The 16226-nt window shown below is 53.1% G+C and overlaps 1 protein-coding gene across 1 annotated transcript; it reads left to right on the plus strand.

The window, feature by feature from the left end:
* Positions 1-6116: 6116 nt before the first annotated feature.
* On the plus strand, positions 6117-15633 carry CHRNA6 (cholinergic receptor nicotinic alpha 6 subunit). Its single transcript, XM_069485056.1, has 6 exons — positions 6117-6174; positions 7670-7809; positions 12342-12386; positions 13129-13238; positions 13320-14298; positions 15502-15633. The coding sequence occupies exons 1-6, from the start codon at positions 6117-6119 to the stop codon at positions 15631-15633; spliced, it is 1464 nt and encodes a 487-aa protein (XP_069341157.1).
* The last annotated feature ends 593 nt before the right edge of the window (positions 15634-16226 follow it).

The raw sequence follows: 16226 nt of genomic DNA on the forward strand, positions 1-16226 counted from the left end.
CTATCACGGTGCCCAGAATGTAACAGGACTCAGCCTGATGGCGCATGACTCCTGCATGCGGCACAGTGTCTGGCTGCAACTTCAGAACATCTCTGACATTCTTGGCTTTTGACATGCAAATTTACAGGGATACAGATGTCCCAGAAACGTCTAACTCTATAATATGACGGAGCCACACTGTAAATGGACCGAGTGGAAATCTTCCTGCAACTCTCTGGAGAAGTGCTCCTCAGCTGTGTAGTGCTGGCCACTGGCATCACGGTCAACACCGACGCTTTTTAAAAATGCAGTTTTCCAGGTCCCACCCAGACCCACCGAATCAGAATCTCTGCGCCTGGGGCCTGCGGATCTGATCGTCTGCTCGATTCAGAGGCTCATTGAAATCTCAGAACTACTAATCAGGAACCATCATATAAACAGCTTTTCACTTTTTGTTTCCTTCAGAAGAGCGAGAAATCGGTATCATTTTCTGCAAAATCAGTCATACTGTCTTGGCCTCCCCACTGGCTCCAAATGTCTGTAGCGCACATCGACACGCTGCTGTCTGGAAGAAAATTAGTGCGCGCTGCCCCTGTGTATGTCAGCAGCTGCCATTATATCCCTTTCTAGCTAAATCCTCACTACACAGTCCCCTGCCATGCTGCCGTGGGTTGAATGGTGCCCCCAAAGACACGTCCATGTCTTAACCCCTGGCACCTGTGAGTGCTCCCTTCTTTGGAAAAAGGGTCTTTGCAGATGTAATTAAGAATCTAGAGATAAGATCATCCTGAATTACCCGGTAGGCCCTAAATCCAATGACCAGCTTGCTCGTAAGAGGCGGAAGTGGAGCAGGCACGGGCGCAGAGACAGCCGAGTGACCGCACAGGCAGGGACTGCAGTGACGCTGCCGCAAGCCAAGGAACAACCGCAGCCCCCGGAAGCTGGAGGAGGCAGGGAGGGGCGTCCCCTCCGGCCCCCACGGGGAGCAGGGCCTTGCCAGCCCTTGACCTCAGACTTCTGGCCTCAGAACTTCCACAGAATAACTTTTGGCTCTACTGGCCCCCCGAGTTTGTGGCAATTTGTCGCCCGGCCCTGGGAAAGGATTGGCAGGGTTACCCTCCCGTGCAACCGCAGCTGGGGCCGCTGCCGCCCAGGGACCTTTACTGCAGTGACTGCTGGGCTCAGGACAGTGAAAATTGAATCGATTCTGCCTTTTAAGGGACTTAAAGTTTAAGCAATTTCCCTCCACCTTGAAGGGCCCAGGGTGATCGCCGCCCACATGGCGGAGTGCAAGGCCCCAAGGAGTCGCCGGATGCCGCGGGCCTGCCCTGGGCTCCCGCGTCTGTCCAGCGTCCTGTCCCTGTCGCAGCCCTTTTATTGCTCAGCCTCAGCTTCCTCCGCACCCGTGGGGGGACAGGGGGTCCCTGGTGAAGGGTCACAAGAGCGGCGCTCACCTCCGCCCACGCCTAGCAGCTGTCTTCAAATGCATCGAACTTACAAAGTCTTCACGGATCCCCGAGCGCTGCAGGGCGGCTTTGAGGCCACAGCGTCGGCTTTAGATCCAGACGAGCCTAGACCGGAGTTCTGACTCAGCCTTTCATCAGCTGGGCTGGGCCTCGGAACCGGTGACTTAACCTCCTCGAGTGGCAGTAGCCGACCTTACGAAATGTCAGTCACGGTGGCATGGTGACTGGTGGCGCCCGGGGAGTGGCCGAGGGAGCCGTGGGCCATTCAGCGTCTTACCGCGTTCAGCGGAGTCTGACTTGCCCGCACTGCTCGACCCCACGCTGGGTCCCCGGGCTCTCCCTTTTTCTCAAAATTTAGTTGGACAAAAGGTGAGCACCGAAGGGTCAATTTGAGCTTCTCTTATGATTAGCAATTTATTAACTATTTCTTTGTGGTCTAAAATCAGCAAATCTTAATCTGAATACTTACCCTACTGCTGTTTTGCTTTCCCTGCGGGATTTGGAAATGCCAAGTGCAATACTAGCAGCCGGGGATGGTGGTCGTGCGCGAGTTAAGGATAGTGGGCATTAAAAAACCAGCAGATGGGATCAATAAATTATTGATGATGTTTTGCTGCAGTGGATTTATAAATAATACATGTTTGAAGGGTTATTTCCCTTTAAACTAGACAACTAGACCGTGTTCTCACTTTGAGTTTAAAGAGAACTGACAGTCGGAGAAAGGTCAACAGAATGTTCACTCCTGCAGTTTCTAGGACAAAACCCCCTCAAACTTCAAATGAGAACACAACCAATTTTATGTAACCATATCAAATAGTCTCCTTTATTTTCAGGCAGTGGATTTAATTTAGCAAATGAGGGAGGGAGGGAGAAAAGCATGAAATACTTTTTTTTTTTTTTTTTTTTTTTTTTTTGAGACAGAGTCTCACTCTGTTGCCCAGGCTAGAGTGAGTGCCGTGGCGTCAGCCTAGCTCACAGCAACCTCAAACTCCTGAGCTCAAGCGATCCTCCTGTCTCAGCCTCCCGAGTAGCTGGGACTACAGGCATGCGCCACCATGCCCGGCTAATTTTTTTTTTTTTTTCTATATATATTTTTAGCTGTCCATATAGTTTCTTTCTATTTTTTTAGTAGAGATGGGGTCTCGCTCTTGCTCAGGCTGGTCTCGAACTCCTGAGCTCAAACGATCCGCCCACCTCGGCCTCCCAGAGTGCTAGGATTACAGGCGTGAGCCACCGCGCCCGGCCCATGAAATACTTTTTAAAGTAAAAGTTTCATATTAAACAATATGAAAAAACCTCCAAATTAAAATGAGCTTTTATGGATAAAGCCAAAAAAGAAACCCAATAATTATTCTCTGAAGCCTGTCGATTTCCTAACACATTAGCTTTTTGGAACGCATTATTTCAGAAAGTGATGGCGTAGAGGGATTGGGGACAGACACTGGGGACACCTGTGAAACCAGCTGGGGTTACCCTCCGCCTGCGGTTGGCCATTTATGGGTCTGTGAGTCCCCAGAAATTATACGCACAGTTTTGTTTGACATGCATGTGTGCATGGGGCAGGGGGACAGGACCCATGGTTTTCAGCAGATCTGCAGCCCTGAAAGAGCTGAGACGTGCTGCTGCGTCCTATTGCCGTTCAGACCTGGCGAAGAGGAATGAGAGGTAAGCGGGTGGGAAATAGAAGAAGGGCGGGGCAGAAAGCAAACCTCCTCCGGTGTTAATTAACCTCTCCCTGTCCAGGGCTACGTGCATCTCTTCCGCCTTCTCCATCCTTTCTTCCTCGCTAAACAGTGGACAGCAACAATATGGTTAAGCAGAAATTAACTGCTAGAATATAAACATGAAACAGTATCCAGCAAAATCAGGAAAAGATATAATGCCTTTAATTCTATTATTTCTTGAATTAAATTTTCTTTCTTGCTTGCTTTTTTATTTTTTTTGGAGACAGGACTTTGCTCTGTCACCCAGACTAGAGTGCAGTGGTGCAATCACAGCTCACAGCAACCTCAAACTCCTGGGCTTAAGCAATCCTCCTGCCTCAGCCTCCTGAGGAGCTGGGACTACAGGAATGTGCCACTATGCCCACCTAATTTTTTTCTATATATATTTTTAGCTGTCCAGATCATTTCTTTCTATTTTTAGTAGAGACGGGGTCTCGCTTTTGCTCAGGCTGGTCTCGAACTCCTGACCTCGAGCGATCCACCCACCTCGGCCTCCCAGAGTGCTAGGATTACAGGCGTGAGCCACCTCATCCGGCCCTGGCTAACTTTTTAAAAGATCTTTTTGTAGAGACAGGGTGTCCTTATGTTGTCCAGGCTGGTCTTGAACTCTTGGCCTCAAGCAATCCTCTGGCTTTGGACTCTGAAAGTCCTGGGATTGCAGGCGTGAGCCACCACACGAGGCCTCTGCTATATATTTTCTTTTAACTTCTTTTTTTTTTTTTTTTGTATTAGCTGCTGAATTATTCTTTTTTTTTATTTCAGCATATTATGGGGGTACAAAAGTTTAGGTTATGTATATTGCCCCTGCCCCCCCACCCCCTTCTTTTAACTTCTGTTTCTGCAATTTTCAAAAAGAGTTTGAAGTAGGATATAAACCCGTAATTCAATTACCAATCTCAAGCATTTTTCTGGTGACAGGGGCATAGTTTAAATGTTTTGTTTCAATGGAGAGTGCATTCTTCTTTATAAGCATTTCAAATATATCCTTCTTACAAGTTCAGGCCCCAAGAGTTACTTGATTGTGTTACCTATTTGTACTGGTAAGGGAGTGAGAGAAAATGCCACACAAAATTGGGTATGGAGAGAATGAATGATTCATGTTACTGAATTTAATCCCATGTTTCTGCTGAGGACAAGGCTGAGGTAGCTTAAGTGACTTGCCAGTGTCCCCCAGGTGAGCATCAGGACCATAGTCCAAAGCCAGGTCTGTCTGACTCCAGAGCCTGTATTCTGTCCCTGTGTTCCTCACCTCTGCGACCTTCACTCGTGAAGTCCCCCTTCCTCCCACGCTGCACCGTGGCACAGTGGGACAGTCAGCCTGCCCTGGAACACGGCAGGGCCGACTTCTGGCACGTTCCAAAGGACCCTTCCTCCCGGGTGGCTCCTTAGGCTGACAGGTGACGAGCTGCGGAGAACTGTTGGACATGAGATGGAACAAAAGATGTGAAGCAAAGTTTTCGTGAGACTTCAGTGTGTATCCACCAGAAAGAACGAAGAGCAGTCCCATCAAAACCTCAGCTTTGAAAACAGCCCACGTGATTTGCGCCTTGCTCTGAAAACGAGTGAAGCAATGTCCCGTTTTGTGTCTGGTGGCATTTTACGCAGCATAGTGAGACATTGCTCTGATTTTTTCTTTTCTTTTCTTCTTGTTTTTTGGAGACAGAACCTTGCTGAGTTGCCCAGGCTGGCCTCAGACTCCTGGGCTCAAGGGATCCTCCCGCCTCAGCCTCCTGAGTGGCGGGGACACAGCCACGCCACTGTGCCTGGCTAGACTTCTTTTCTTCACCTTCGGTTCTTGGCAAACTCCACACAGCACTTCGGCAAAGGACAAAGGGCCAACTGCTGAGGGGACAACTCGAGCCACATCTCAGGGGACCTACCTGAAGCACCCAGCCCAGTGCCTGGCTGAAGTTTGGTGCCAAATAAATGTCACTTCCTCTGTTGTTCCTTCAGGAGAGTTGAGGTGGACAGAATCTTGAGGGGTCTGTTAGTCCGAACCCCGCACGTGCGAAAGTGCTGTGTCAGTGATGATGTCACAGTGTTTGGACGGGGCGGCCCGGAGATCCTCTCTTGTTCCGACTCCTCCGCAACCACGCGCGTATTTTAGAACGTTTCCTAGCAAGGTTAAGACCCGGTTCACGGAGAACTCAGTGAATCAGAGCACGATCATTAGCACCGAGTGTAAGGAGCTGGGTGCCCACTGAACAAATTTCAATTCCTCTCCCTTAACTAACTACTTGACCTTCGAATCGGCTTCCAGAAATGGTGGATTTTCTACAAGAGAAAGGAGCTGAGATTCTGAAGGCCGCTGGGCGGACTTGCTGAGCAAGATTCACCCTCACCCCCACCCCCACCGCCTGCCCCCAGGGCATGCAGCCCCTCGGGACACACCAGGACCTGCCCCAAGGCATGCGGTCGCTCCTTTATAAGCCTATGATGTCTCTGAGCCAGAGAGAGCTAAACATCCGTGACGCTGAACATCCCCTTCTTCCCTGGTATCCTCGCCGTCTCAATAATTGCGTCCTTGCGGGACGAGCAACTGGACCTTGACCGAAAGCCCTCGCGGTTTGGGCAGCGCCGGCAGGTGCTGGGCCTGGAGCTCAGGGGATGCTCCGCTGCCCTGGGGCTGGCGGCTGTGCTGCAGGGGGCCTCGTCCTCCCCACCCTGTCGGCCTGACACTCTCTCGCTTTCCTTCCCGTCCCTGCAGGAAAGGAGATCTAGGCTGACAGCAACCGTGACGGCTCATCCCACATCGGTCGAGCCCTTTCACTCGCTCCTCACCTCTGCCTCAGTGTCCGGTCCTGGGAACACCCGCGTGATGTCTCGTGACTGTGTGATTTCTCGAAAGACGCACGTGGGTCGCAGGGGGCTTCTGGCGCTGTGCAGGTCGGGTGCAGGCAGCTGACCCGGAGCGCCTGGGAAATAGGAAGCACAGTGGGTTTCAACCATGCTGCCCAGCAAGCGTTTGTGTCTCTGGTTCTGTGTGTTTGTACCTTTCTTTAAAGGTAGGTTTTATTTCTGCTTTGTCTTCTGTTCCCTTCTCAGCTGCGTGTGTTTACTCTGTTCTAGTTGCGCTCGCGCAGACGTGACAGGTCCTGTGGGAAAATAACGTGTCTGCGCAGGACCCACCGCTGGTCCAGCTGCTCACTAAGCTCTTTGGTTTTTGTGAGTTACGTTTGCCACGTGAGATGAGATTTGGGGGGCAGGGTGGGGTGAGGGGGACAATGAAACATATTGTGAACCGTATTTATTTTATTTTCCCAATTGAAATACAAAATAAGAATGATGCAGCTTTCTATTCATCTCTGCTATGGATGTATTCAACTTATTTATTTTTAGTTGTATTTCATATTTTTTCAAGATGGTGATTTATTTGTTAGCTGATACTATTGCACAGTCCACAGACCCTCCCACTGTGCAGGTGATCAGCTCTGGTTCCTGGAAACATGTCATTTTACTCTGCCAAAATGTTTCCCAAGAGCACGATGGTTCATTTTAAAAGTTAAGGCTGAGAAGTGGGCAGGTGCTGCTCTGCTGAACAAATCGCATTTCCACGTGCTGTTCCGCTTGCAGGGGACCGATTGTCGAGACCCGGGAGGGCTTCTCTAAAATGTCTCAAGGGGAAAAATGAATAATCAGGAGGATGTCTTGGTCTGTTTTATGAAGAAATATTATCATTATGGCAAGAATAGTATTTTACATTTAAAATTTTTCATTCTTATTAAAATCCCACGGTTTCAGGGCTCCCAAGGCGTTTGTGGAAATTCTTTTCCGCTGGTGACACTCATGTCACCTGGTCAGCTTCTCACTGACTGACTTGTTTTCTTTCAAGGTATAAATCCCTTTGGGACATTTGTGGAATAATATTTCAGGTGTCAAATTTGAATTTCTATAAAGGAAAACGTAGTGGGAGTATTAATGAAATGAATTATGACGAATGAAGACCAGTAACTTACCTCTCATGTGTTCTTGGAAAAATACAAAGAGATATGCGTGAAATATTAATAATTCTCTAGATTTTAATGACCGAAAATGCTATTTTTTAAGAGCTTATTTTGAACTCTTTTCAAAATACTTTAAGTAAATTTGTCTTAAAAACCTTGCATTCTCACAAATCTCCAAACTAACTGAATTGCAAAGTTGATTTTAAAAGAGCATGGCTTGTGAAGACCTTAATGGAATTACTAGCTGTTTCAGTTTTTGCTTGGTGAAGGTTCCCCAGCGAAACACCTTGCAGGTGTAGACCCAGGCGTCCGTCGGAGCAGCACTGTGACAAGAAAGGGCAGGACTCTCCCAAAATACTGGCGAGCTTCCCGCTCCAGCAATGAGTGTGACATGGGCAAAGACTCCGAGCCTCGAGTCTCCTCCTCTACGTCTGTGGAAACGCTGCTGTCCTTGCTGTCGCTCTCGTCCTGAGACGCAGCACAGGCAGAGGCAGCGCGGACGCCACGGTCCCACTGCCACCCCCGCCGACTCCGACTCTCGCTCTGCTCCACGCAGGCTGCGCGGGCTGCGCCGCTGAGGAGAGGCTGTTTCGCAGACTCTTCTCCCACTACAACCAGCTCATCAGGCCCGTGGAGAACGTCTCTGACCCCGTCACGGTGCACTTCGAAGTGGCCATCACGCAGCTGGCCGACGTGGTGAGTGCCCGGCTCCCTGGAGGGCCCCCCCCCCGCGTGGCCGCACCGTCTGCACGTGGTGAACAAGGGAATTTCAGTAACACAGATGCACACACACCTACACGTGGGCCGGCCCGCTGGGCGGGAGACCCTTTCCCCCACGGGCTGTAGTGCTCCCGCCGGGCAGGTGTTTCTGGAAGTGAAAGAAGGGTGAGAAGGAAAGGTGTCAGGGGCCAACCCTAGGTGCACCCGTCGTGCACTGGGCGCCGGGCTCACCCTTCGTGGCCGTCACCGTCATCTCACTGCGGAGGGCGTGCAAGCCCAGCTGCGTGTCCCAAAGTCATGCGATCACAAAAGGGTGAGACTGGGATTTAGCTCCCAGGCTTGTGCCCTCTTTGCTCCACAGTTGAAGAATTGCTTTAAGTCTGCTGTGTTATGTAAGACAGAAAAAATTTAGTGCCTTTCATAAGAGATTCCATCCCACCCTGAGGAAAAAAAAAGGACAGGACTTTGGAGATCCTGGAGAGAGCTAGAACTAGAGCTCTTTGTTTGGATGCCCTTTGCTCATCCTGGCCGGGGAGGAGGTGGGGGGCCCATTTGCTCAGGCGGACCCGGGTCTGGGCTCCAGGGCCCAGCTGGGAAGCGGCAGGGCCGGCCCGAGGTGCCGGGCTCAGGCCGCGTTGCGGGAGCAGGCGGGCCGGGCAAGCAGGGGCCCCCGAGGCAGCTCCAGAGGGGGGTGCTGGACGGCGCCCCTGAGACCCCAGTGCACAGAAGGAGGGAGCCCTTCCGCCATGGCAGCCCAGCCATGTGTGGGAAGGAGCCCTCCTCCTGCCAGGCTGCTCTGGGTGAGGCAGCGGTGGCCCCTCTAGGTGTCCCCGGGGAAAGACCCGAATGACGGGTGTGAGTCAGGGCCCCCAGATTGTCCAGTTCATGCTTCCCGGTGGACGAGGCTGGCCCCGACTGGGTCCTCTGGCTTCTGCCCCAGGCTAGAAGTGGAAAGGTGCATGTACTGGTCTATACTGATTTAAAAACGAAAAGCTAGATGTTTCCTCTCTCTTAGAGGGGCCCACTCACTCTTTTAATACACATTTATTATCTCTTCTGACCCCCTTCCCACCCCCAGTAGCTTGGTACTGGTTGCTGGTGTCGTCCCGGGCTGGAAGCCACACTTGCCGCGGCTGGGGTTGCTGGGAGCGAGCCCTGAGCTGAGTTTCCTCTGGAGTCTGTGAGGGCCACCTCCCCACACAGCGTAACTGCAGTCCCTGCTCGATCCGCCCCTTTAGGACCTTGTCCTGAAGCTGGTGGGCAGGGGACTGCTAAATGCAGATTTTGACATTTACATTTGGTTACTAGTATCGGAGATTTTTAAAAAACAGCTTTAATAAAATAAGTTTATCCTTCTCCACTCCCACTGCATCACTTGAGCAGGGGAAAAAAAAGGAAACAAGTTTATTCCTTTCTTATGTAGTGGAAATCTAAAACCTCCATCCAGGAGGTTAATAGCAGGTGGCTTCATGGTATCAGTGGTTGCACCACTAGGTTCAGTTGCCCACGTTGTGCATTGCACAACTCCAGGGGCTGTCACTGCCATGCGCTGATCCTAAAAGTATAAAGCAGACATGGAAACAGTGACCAAGGTTCCTTCTGCCTTCCTATTTCACCATCCTCTGCACGTGGTTTCTGCCCCCAGTGTGGCCTCGCAGTCCAAGATAACTTGCATTTCCACTTTCATGTTCACATTCTTGGCAAGAAGCAGGAGAGCGTGGGGAAGGGGCAGAAGGGGGACGTGCGGGACCTCTGCGACTTTCTCAAGGAGCTTTCTCGGAAGTCCTGCTGGCAGCGGCTGCTTTCCTTCTCCCTGACGCCCTCTAGCTGCAAGGGAGGCTTGGGAAAGGTTTAAATTGGGGTCACCGTGGACTCACACGCACTGTAAAGGTGACGGTGACATCCCTGTACACTTTGCCCAGCTTCTCCCGTTGAGCTTCCTCCATTTCTAAAATGCTCTCATTTCAACAATGTTATATAAAAATGGGGTCAGTGCATAAACTCGCGGGGCTGGGTTTCCACTCAGCGTAAAGCCTCAGTCATCCGCACCCGCGCGTGTCGGTGGTTCCCGCCTGCTTGCTGAGTAGCATTCCCTGGCATGTTGACCACAGCTGTTCTACCGTTTACTTGCTGAAGAACATCTGGGCTGATTCCAGTTTTGGTCTAGTACAAACAAAGTGGCTGTGCACACCTTTGCACAGGGTTTTGTGTAAACATAAATCTTCATGACTCTGGATGAATGCCCCGGAGTGTGGTTGCTGGGCGTCCTCAGGTGAGCTCAGGTGGCTCTGTGGTCAGCACAGCCAGGATGCCCGGCCGAGACTCCCTTCGAGAAGGTCCCGGCCCCTCTGCTGCTGTCTGCCTGGACGTGGCCTTGCGGCGCCCAAGGGCTCTACGTGGACCTGTGTCTGCTGCAGCAAGAGGCCCCCGGCCTCCGAGTTTTCCGATGTCTTTCAGAGGAGGAGCACGTCCACTCCCCTCACAGGGGTCCAGGACAAAGCCCCTGCCTGGGGTTTTTGCTGGCCTGGCAGAACTGAAATGTCAAACTTAAAGCCCTGGTAAAATGCAGCCCTCGTGGCCTTTCTGAGCTGAGTCTCTGGGTCTGTTGCTCCAGAAACGAGTCCACTTGAAATTAGAAATCAAAGCCTTTCATGTAACTGGCATGTCAAAGAATTGATTTTCCCACGAAAGAGGTAGGCTGACGGTCCCGGGAGTGTGGGCGCTGCTGTGGGTCCCTGGCGTCCTCCCCCGGGCTGACGGCTGTGCTCATGTCTGTCGGTGTGGGCTGGAATTGGGTGGAGAGCACAGCTTGCTAGACCAGACCCTGGTCCATAAAGCCGCTGATACCTTCCAGGTGTCCCCACCTCCACGGACTGGGTCCTGCCATAGAGAGCTTCCCCAGCCCGTGCAGGTGTGGCTGAGGAGACAGGCCTATCGTGGAGTGGTATTGCCAGCTGATTTCAGCTCGCTGGACACAGCCTCCTAGTTCAGAGAGGAGGCAGGCTTTGGAAGGTGGTTGGGGCTTATGCAGGTCACCCCCGAGACCTTCCCGGAACCGAGACTGCAGAGCTCTGCAGACCCCCAGAGAGTTGATTTGCTGCCGTGGCCCCACGGGACTCTGCACATTGCAACGTGACTGTCCCATGAGCACAAGGCCCTGCCCTTCGGTAACTGTAAAGCCAGGAATTGCTTGCGCAGTGGACACGTGTAGCCCATTTCTTTGCTTCCCGGGACGCATAGGAAATCAGGAAGGCAACTCCCTGTGCTCACCTCTGTAAGCCCCGGGGCTGCCCCTGGGTCCACACAGACCCGCGGAAGGAGGCAGCGGGGCAGCCGTGGGGGTGAGGGGGGCCCAGTGTCCCAGGGCGCGCGGTGTCTGACCGCTGGCTCCCTCCGCCCACCGCTGAGCGCGTGTGCTCTGCACGGTGTTCAGGTGTCTCGGAGGCAAGACTGGCGAGTAAGTGTTGGGACTCCACTCCTGGCCCCCGGGAACCTGCCCAAAGCCCCAGGCTGTGTGCTGTGAGTCTGCTGAAGGTCCACGCTGTGTCTGTGGTCACCTTCTCACCGGCTGGCAGATCAGGAACTGGTTATATTTGGGATGTCGCCTGGAACGCTCCTCCTCCACATTGCCCCTCCCCGGCTCTGCCGGTGATTTAAGCGTCTGCTTAAACACGACCTCCTCGGAGAAGCCTTCTGTGACCCTCCTGTCTACGATGCGTGTGCATGAGAGCGTGTGCGTGAGAGCGTGCGCACGAGGGCCACGCCGTCCCTCTTTCTTTGCTTCATGGGCCTTACTGCTATCGTACATTATATGTCTACTCTTCCTTCTGTGTCTCCTTAACTGACAGCTGCGACACAGGAGGCAGGACCTTTCTGCACCCTGTCACTGCTGGCCTGCAGTGTCCGCAGGGCACACAGTGGTCACAGTGTGAGTGACTGAAGCAGTGGCGCGGGTGGGGGTGGCGTGTGACGGTGAGGGCAGACGCCAGCGGGAGTCTCCAGGCTGAGCCAGGGCTGACAGTCCGGGCAGGGCCCGGGGCGGGGGGCTCGGGACTCCGCGGAGAGTCGTGAGTTGCCGCGGAGGAAGGAGGTTTATAGGGCCTGGGCAAAAGCAAGGAGCCGGTTGGGAAACCTGTCGCCATCGGCAGTGTTTCCCTCTCTCCTTCCCATCCCCTCTCGTCTTTTCCTTCTTTCCTTTCGTGGAATGAGAAATCCACCTGGACTGCGTGATCAGAAAGCCTTCGGAGGAGAGGCGGGGCTCAGATCAGCGCTGAAAGACACTTTAAAGCCACCTTTGCCTTGCACGTCAAGGGCTGGGCCAGACATGCAGAAGCTGCGTTTCCGGCTGCGTCCCGAACGCGCTTTCTGCGTTGCCCTCTCCGCCCTCCTGCTTTCCTCTATGAGCACGAAAAGCTCAGACTTGGCTCTTTTTAGTTATAATTCTTGCTGCAAGACTAACCTCTGTAGCAAGCACAACTGAAGCTAAAAATATTGTTTCTTCCTCCCAGGATGAAGTAAACCAGATCATGGAAACCAACCTGTGGCTGCGTCACGTATGTGTCGGCTTCACAATATGGACTGGATAAAACCCACTGCCTCCTTCCACCTCCCACCTGTGACACACACAAAATATTAGTGTCACCTGCCCCGCCACCCCAAAGCCTGAAGTTCAGCTCTGGTAATAGCTGACTGGAGGCAAGCTTCACGGCGCACAAACCTAGTGACACAGGTCTCTTGACGTAGAGAGTTCTGCTTTTCCTGGTTGCTGCACCCAAATCTCCCACTGTTATCTGCAGCGTGAGCTCCAGAGCCGGGCACCAGCCGGGCTCGGGTCCCTGCTGGGCCAGGATTGGAGACAGCAGGAGCCGAGTTCAAGAGCATGGGGCTGAGATTCACACCAGCTGGTTTTGTCAGCTATACCGTCCCTTTCTTCCTTAAGAAAGTCTTAATCTTTTACACAGATTTTGTATCAAACTCACCATCATACACTTGAACTATTTTGTTGATATTAGAAGTGGGTTGCTGCTCCAGTTTGAGTATTGTCCCTGGAACGTGGAAGTCCTATAACCTTGGCCAGCTAACTACTAATCAATAATTACCTAATTAAGTATTTGCCAAAGTCAGCTCTGCTATTTATTCCCCTGGATATAATTTCCCAAATTTTGATAGAAACCAATGTATTCTTGAATTAAGAATTTTTTTTTTCAAAAAAGGAAAAATTGTTGAACCAACAGAAATTTAACATTGGGGGAACATTATTAAGTAATTTTAAAAACTGATCTCTATTTCTTTTAGATTTGGAAGGATTATAAATTGCGCTGGGATCCAATGGAATATGACGGCATTGAGACACTGCGTGTTCCAGCGGAGAAGATCTGGAAGCCTGACATTGTTCTCTATAACAAGTATGCCTTCCCGAGTGGCCCTGCGGGACGCCGAGCCGTAGCGAAGGGGGCATCACTAACGCTGTCTGGTTTACTTTGCAGTGCTGTTGGTGACTTCCAGGTCGAGGGCAAGACGAAAGCTCTTCTGACGTACAATGGCACCATAACCTGGACCCCGCCAGCGATTTTTAAGAGTTCCTGTCCTATGGATATCACCTTTTTCCCTTTTGACCATCAAAATTGTTCCCTAAAATTTGGTTCCTGGACATACGACAAAGCTGAAATTGATCTTCTAATCATTGGATCTAAAGTGGATATGAAAGATTTTTGGGAAAACAGTGAGTGGGAAATAGTTGATGCTTCTGGGTACAAGCATGACATAAAATACAACTGTTGCGAAGAGATATACACAGACATAACTTACTCTTTTTACCTTAGAAGACTGCCGATGTTTTACACCGTTAACCTGATCCTCCCCTGTCTGTTCATTTCGTTTCTAACCGTGTTGGTTTTTTATCTTCCTTCGGACTGTGGCGAAAAAGTGACCCTTTGCATTTCAGTCCTGCTTTCCCTGGCGGTGTTTCTGCTGGTCATCACAGAAACCATCCCGTCCACATCGCTCGTGGTCCCGCTGGTGGGCGAGTACCTGCTGTTCACCATGGTCTTTGTCACCCTGTCCATCGTGGTGACGGTGTTTGTGCTGAACATACACTATCGCACCCCAGCCACGCACACCATGCCCGGCTGGGTGCGGAAGGTTTTCCTCCGGCTGTTGCCGCAGCTCCTGATGATGAGGAAGCCCCTGGCCAGGACCAGGGTGACGGGCCCGGGCACAGTCCCCACAGGCGTTTCCAGGAGGCCTGCCAGAGTCAAGTTTGCCAGCCGTGGAGGCCCCAACCCCCTCAAAGAACGCTGCCACTGCCACAGATCAAGAGAGCTGGCCACCAGCAGGAGGAGATTAAGTCGTCAGCCTTTACAGTGGGTGGCTGAAAATTCAGAGCACTCGCCTGAGGTTGAAGATGTGGTTAATAGTGTTCAGTTCATAGCAGAAAACATGAAGAGCCACGACGAAACAAAGGAGGTAAAGTTGCATGTCTCCTCCACCTGCAGGCCTAGAGCCACTCTGGGGACACAGTCAGATCTTCTGTGAGTTTGTTCCCAAGGGGGTCCGCGGCCTGACTCTGGGCTCTGCAGTGCCAGGTGCTGGGCGGGCACAGGCCGGCCAGTGGGGCGAGGTCAGGTGTGGCCCCAGAGCAAATCCCACCTCCGGAAACGTGAACGCAAGTGAAATTTGGTCAAAGTAAACACTCAGGACAAACTTGGTTGATGAAACCAAGAAGCCCTGCACGAGAAACAGTGGCAAACAGAAGGGGCGGGGGGGAGCGGCTGCCCCCAGAGGGGAAGGAGAAATGAGTGCAGGGAAGCTGCGACCCGGGCCTGGGGGGTGCAGGGGGCGCCAGGGGCCTGGGGAGCCTGGGGGGCCTGGGGGGCGTGGGGGGCGCAGGGGGCGCGGGCGGGAGTGTTCGTGCCCTCCGGCAGCTCCAGTCCCACCTGTCCTACTCGGGAGGGATTTAGGTGCTGCTGGAAAGAGCCGCAGGGATATTTTTAGCATCTGCACACGGGCTCCTGCTGCCGGAATCTAACTAGAGCAGCACGCGCCTCCCTCATCCTCCAAAGAGAGAGCCCAGGAGAATCACGTCTGTTTGCCACACCGGGAGGTGTAGCTGAGGGCGTCTGTCTGGGCTTGGCCGCGGCTGCGGCAGTTGGCTCAGGGAACACTCTGTGAGTGCTTGTCCCGCAGGGGCGCGGGGCTGCGTCACGGGACAAGAAAGACCAGGAAACTCACCTTCATGGTGCCATCGTCATACACTGGGACAGAGAGACTTGCTGTTGACTCTCAAGACACAACCATGGAGACTGTGGCAGAAGGTCGGGGCTCCGGGACTGGAAGGGCGGGAGCAATGTGGCCGTCTGCGCAGCCAGTGTCCCTGTGCCGGCTGGAGGGCTGCCCGTCCCTATGGAGAGGTCCTCGGTCACACCCACCCCTGCTCAGTCCTTCCCGCCTGCCGGGACACCCGGCCCGCGACCAGCTCTCGCCGTGTTCAGATGGAACAAACTGCTGCGTGCAGCAGACGCAGACACAGGGCCACCCAGGCAATGCCAGCGTTTGCTTTAGAAAGTGCCAGGGAAACCTTTGAAAAAGAAGCAGCTTTTTATGAGACAGAGAACGTTTCCTGTGGCCTTGATTTTTAAACCTAGCTTTGATTTTTCGTTTGTGTTTCAGGTGGAAGATGACTGGAAGTACGTGGCCATGGTGGTGGACAGAGTGCTCCTCTGGGCCTTTGTGGCTGTCTGCGTGTGTGGGACCGTAGGGCTCTTCGCGCAGCCGCTGCTCGGGGACACTGGGAAGCCCTAAGCTGAAGTTCCCTTTTCTGTCCGGACATTCCTGGCACCGTGTCTGTTCTGTGTTCCCTGCCGCAGGAAAGGGGTGTGAAGCTTCCCACCCGGGGCCCCGTCTACACTGCCAGCTGGGTGGACAAAGAGGCCTTTACTGGCAACGAGGGGCTGAGTGTCCTGCGCGGCAGGGGGAGGACGCCGGATCCCGGAGCTGGCGGCGCCACAGGCTGAGTGCCAGGTCAGGCTCCCCTTGTCTGTCCGTGCCTGGCTCCCTGGGACCCGAGTGGCTCGTCACGCAGCCTTACGGTGCAACGAGCTTCAGGCTGTGCTGAGCGAGGCCCGGGTGCTGCCTGTCAGCTCAGCCACGCAGGTGAGGGGCTCTGCCCGGTGGACCCTGCTGGCATTTGCGGCACCGAGGGCCACTGCACCCTGGCTCTCTCCCGCATGTGTCTGTGACGTCACTCACACTCCCCAGTGCTGACGCGTTAATTGGTTCAAAAGAATCCCCCGCGGTCAGCGTCTGCCTTAGCAGCCTGTGTTGAGTCGCACTCAGCCGGCGGGACCGTGGGGGACCCAGCTCTGTGCCAGGCGCTGCAGGCCGAGCAGAAGCGG

This window comes from Eulemur rufifrons, chromosome 12 (genome assembly GCF_041146395.1).
Source record: "Eulemur rufifrons isolate Redbay chromosome 12, OSU_ERuf_1, whole genome shotgun sequence".
NCBI lineage: Eukaryota > Metazoa > Chordata > Mammalia > Primates > Lemuridae > Eulemur > Eulemur rufifrons.

What these genes read in the sequence shown, in the direction of transcription:
- CHRNA6 (XM_069485056.1), top strand. Translation starts at nt 6,117, where the DNA reads ATGCTGCCCAGCAAGCGTTTGTGTCTCTGGTTCTGTGTGTTTGTACCT. An exon ending in GTTTGTACCTTTCTTTAAAG is followed by an intron (nt 6,175 to 7,669) that starts GTAGGTTTTATT and finishes TGCTCCACGCAG; the next exon opens with GCTGCGCGGGCTGCGCCGCT. An exon ending in CCAACCTGTGGCTGCGTCAC is followed by an intron (nt 12,387 to 13,128) that starts GTATGTGTCGGC and finishes TATTTCTTTTAG; the next exon opens with ATTTGGAAGGATTATAAATT.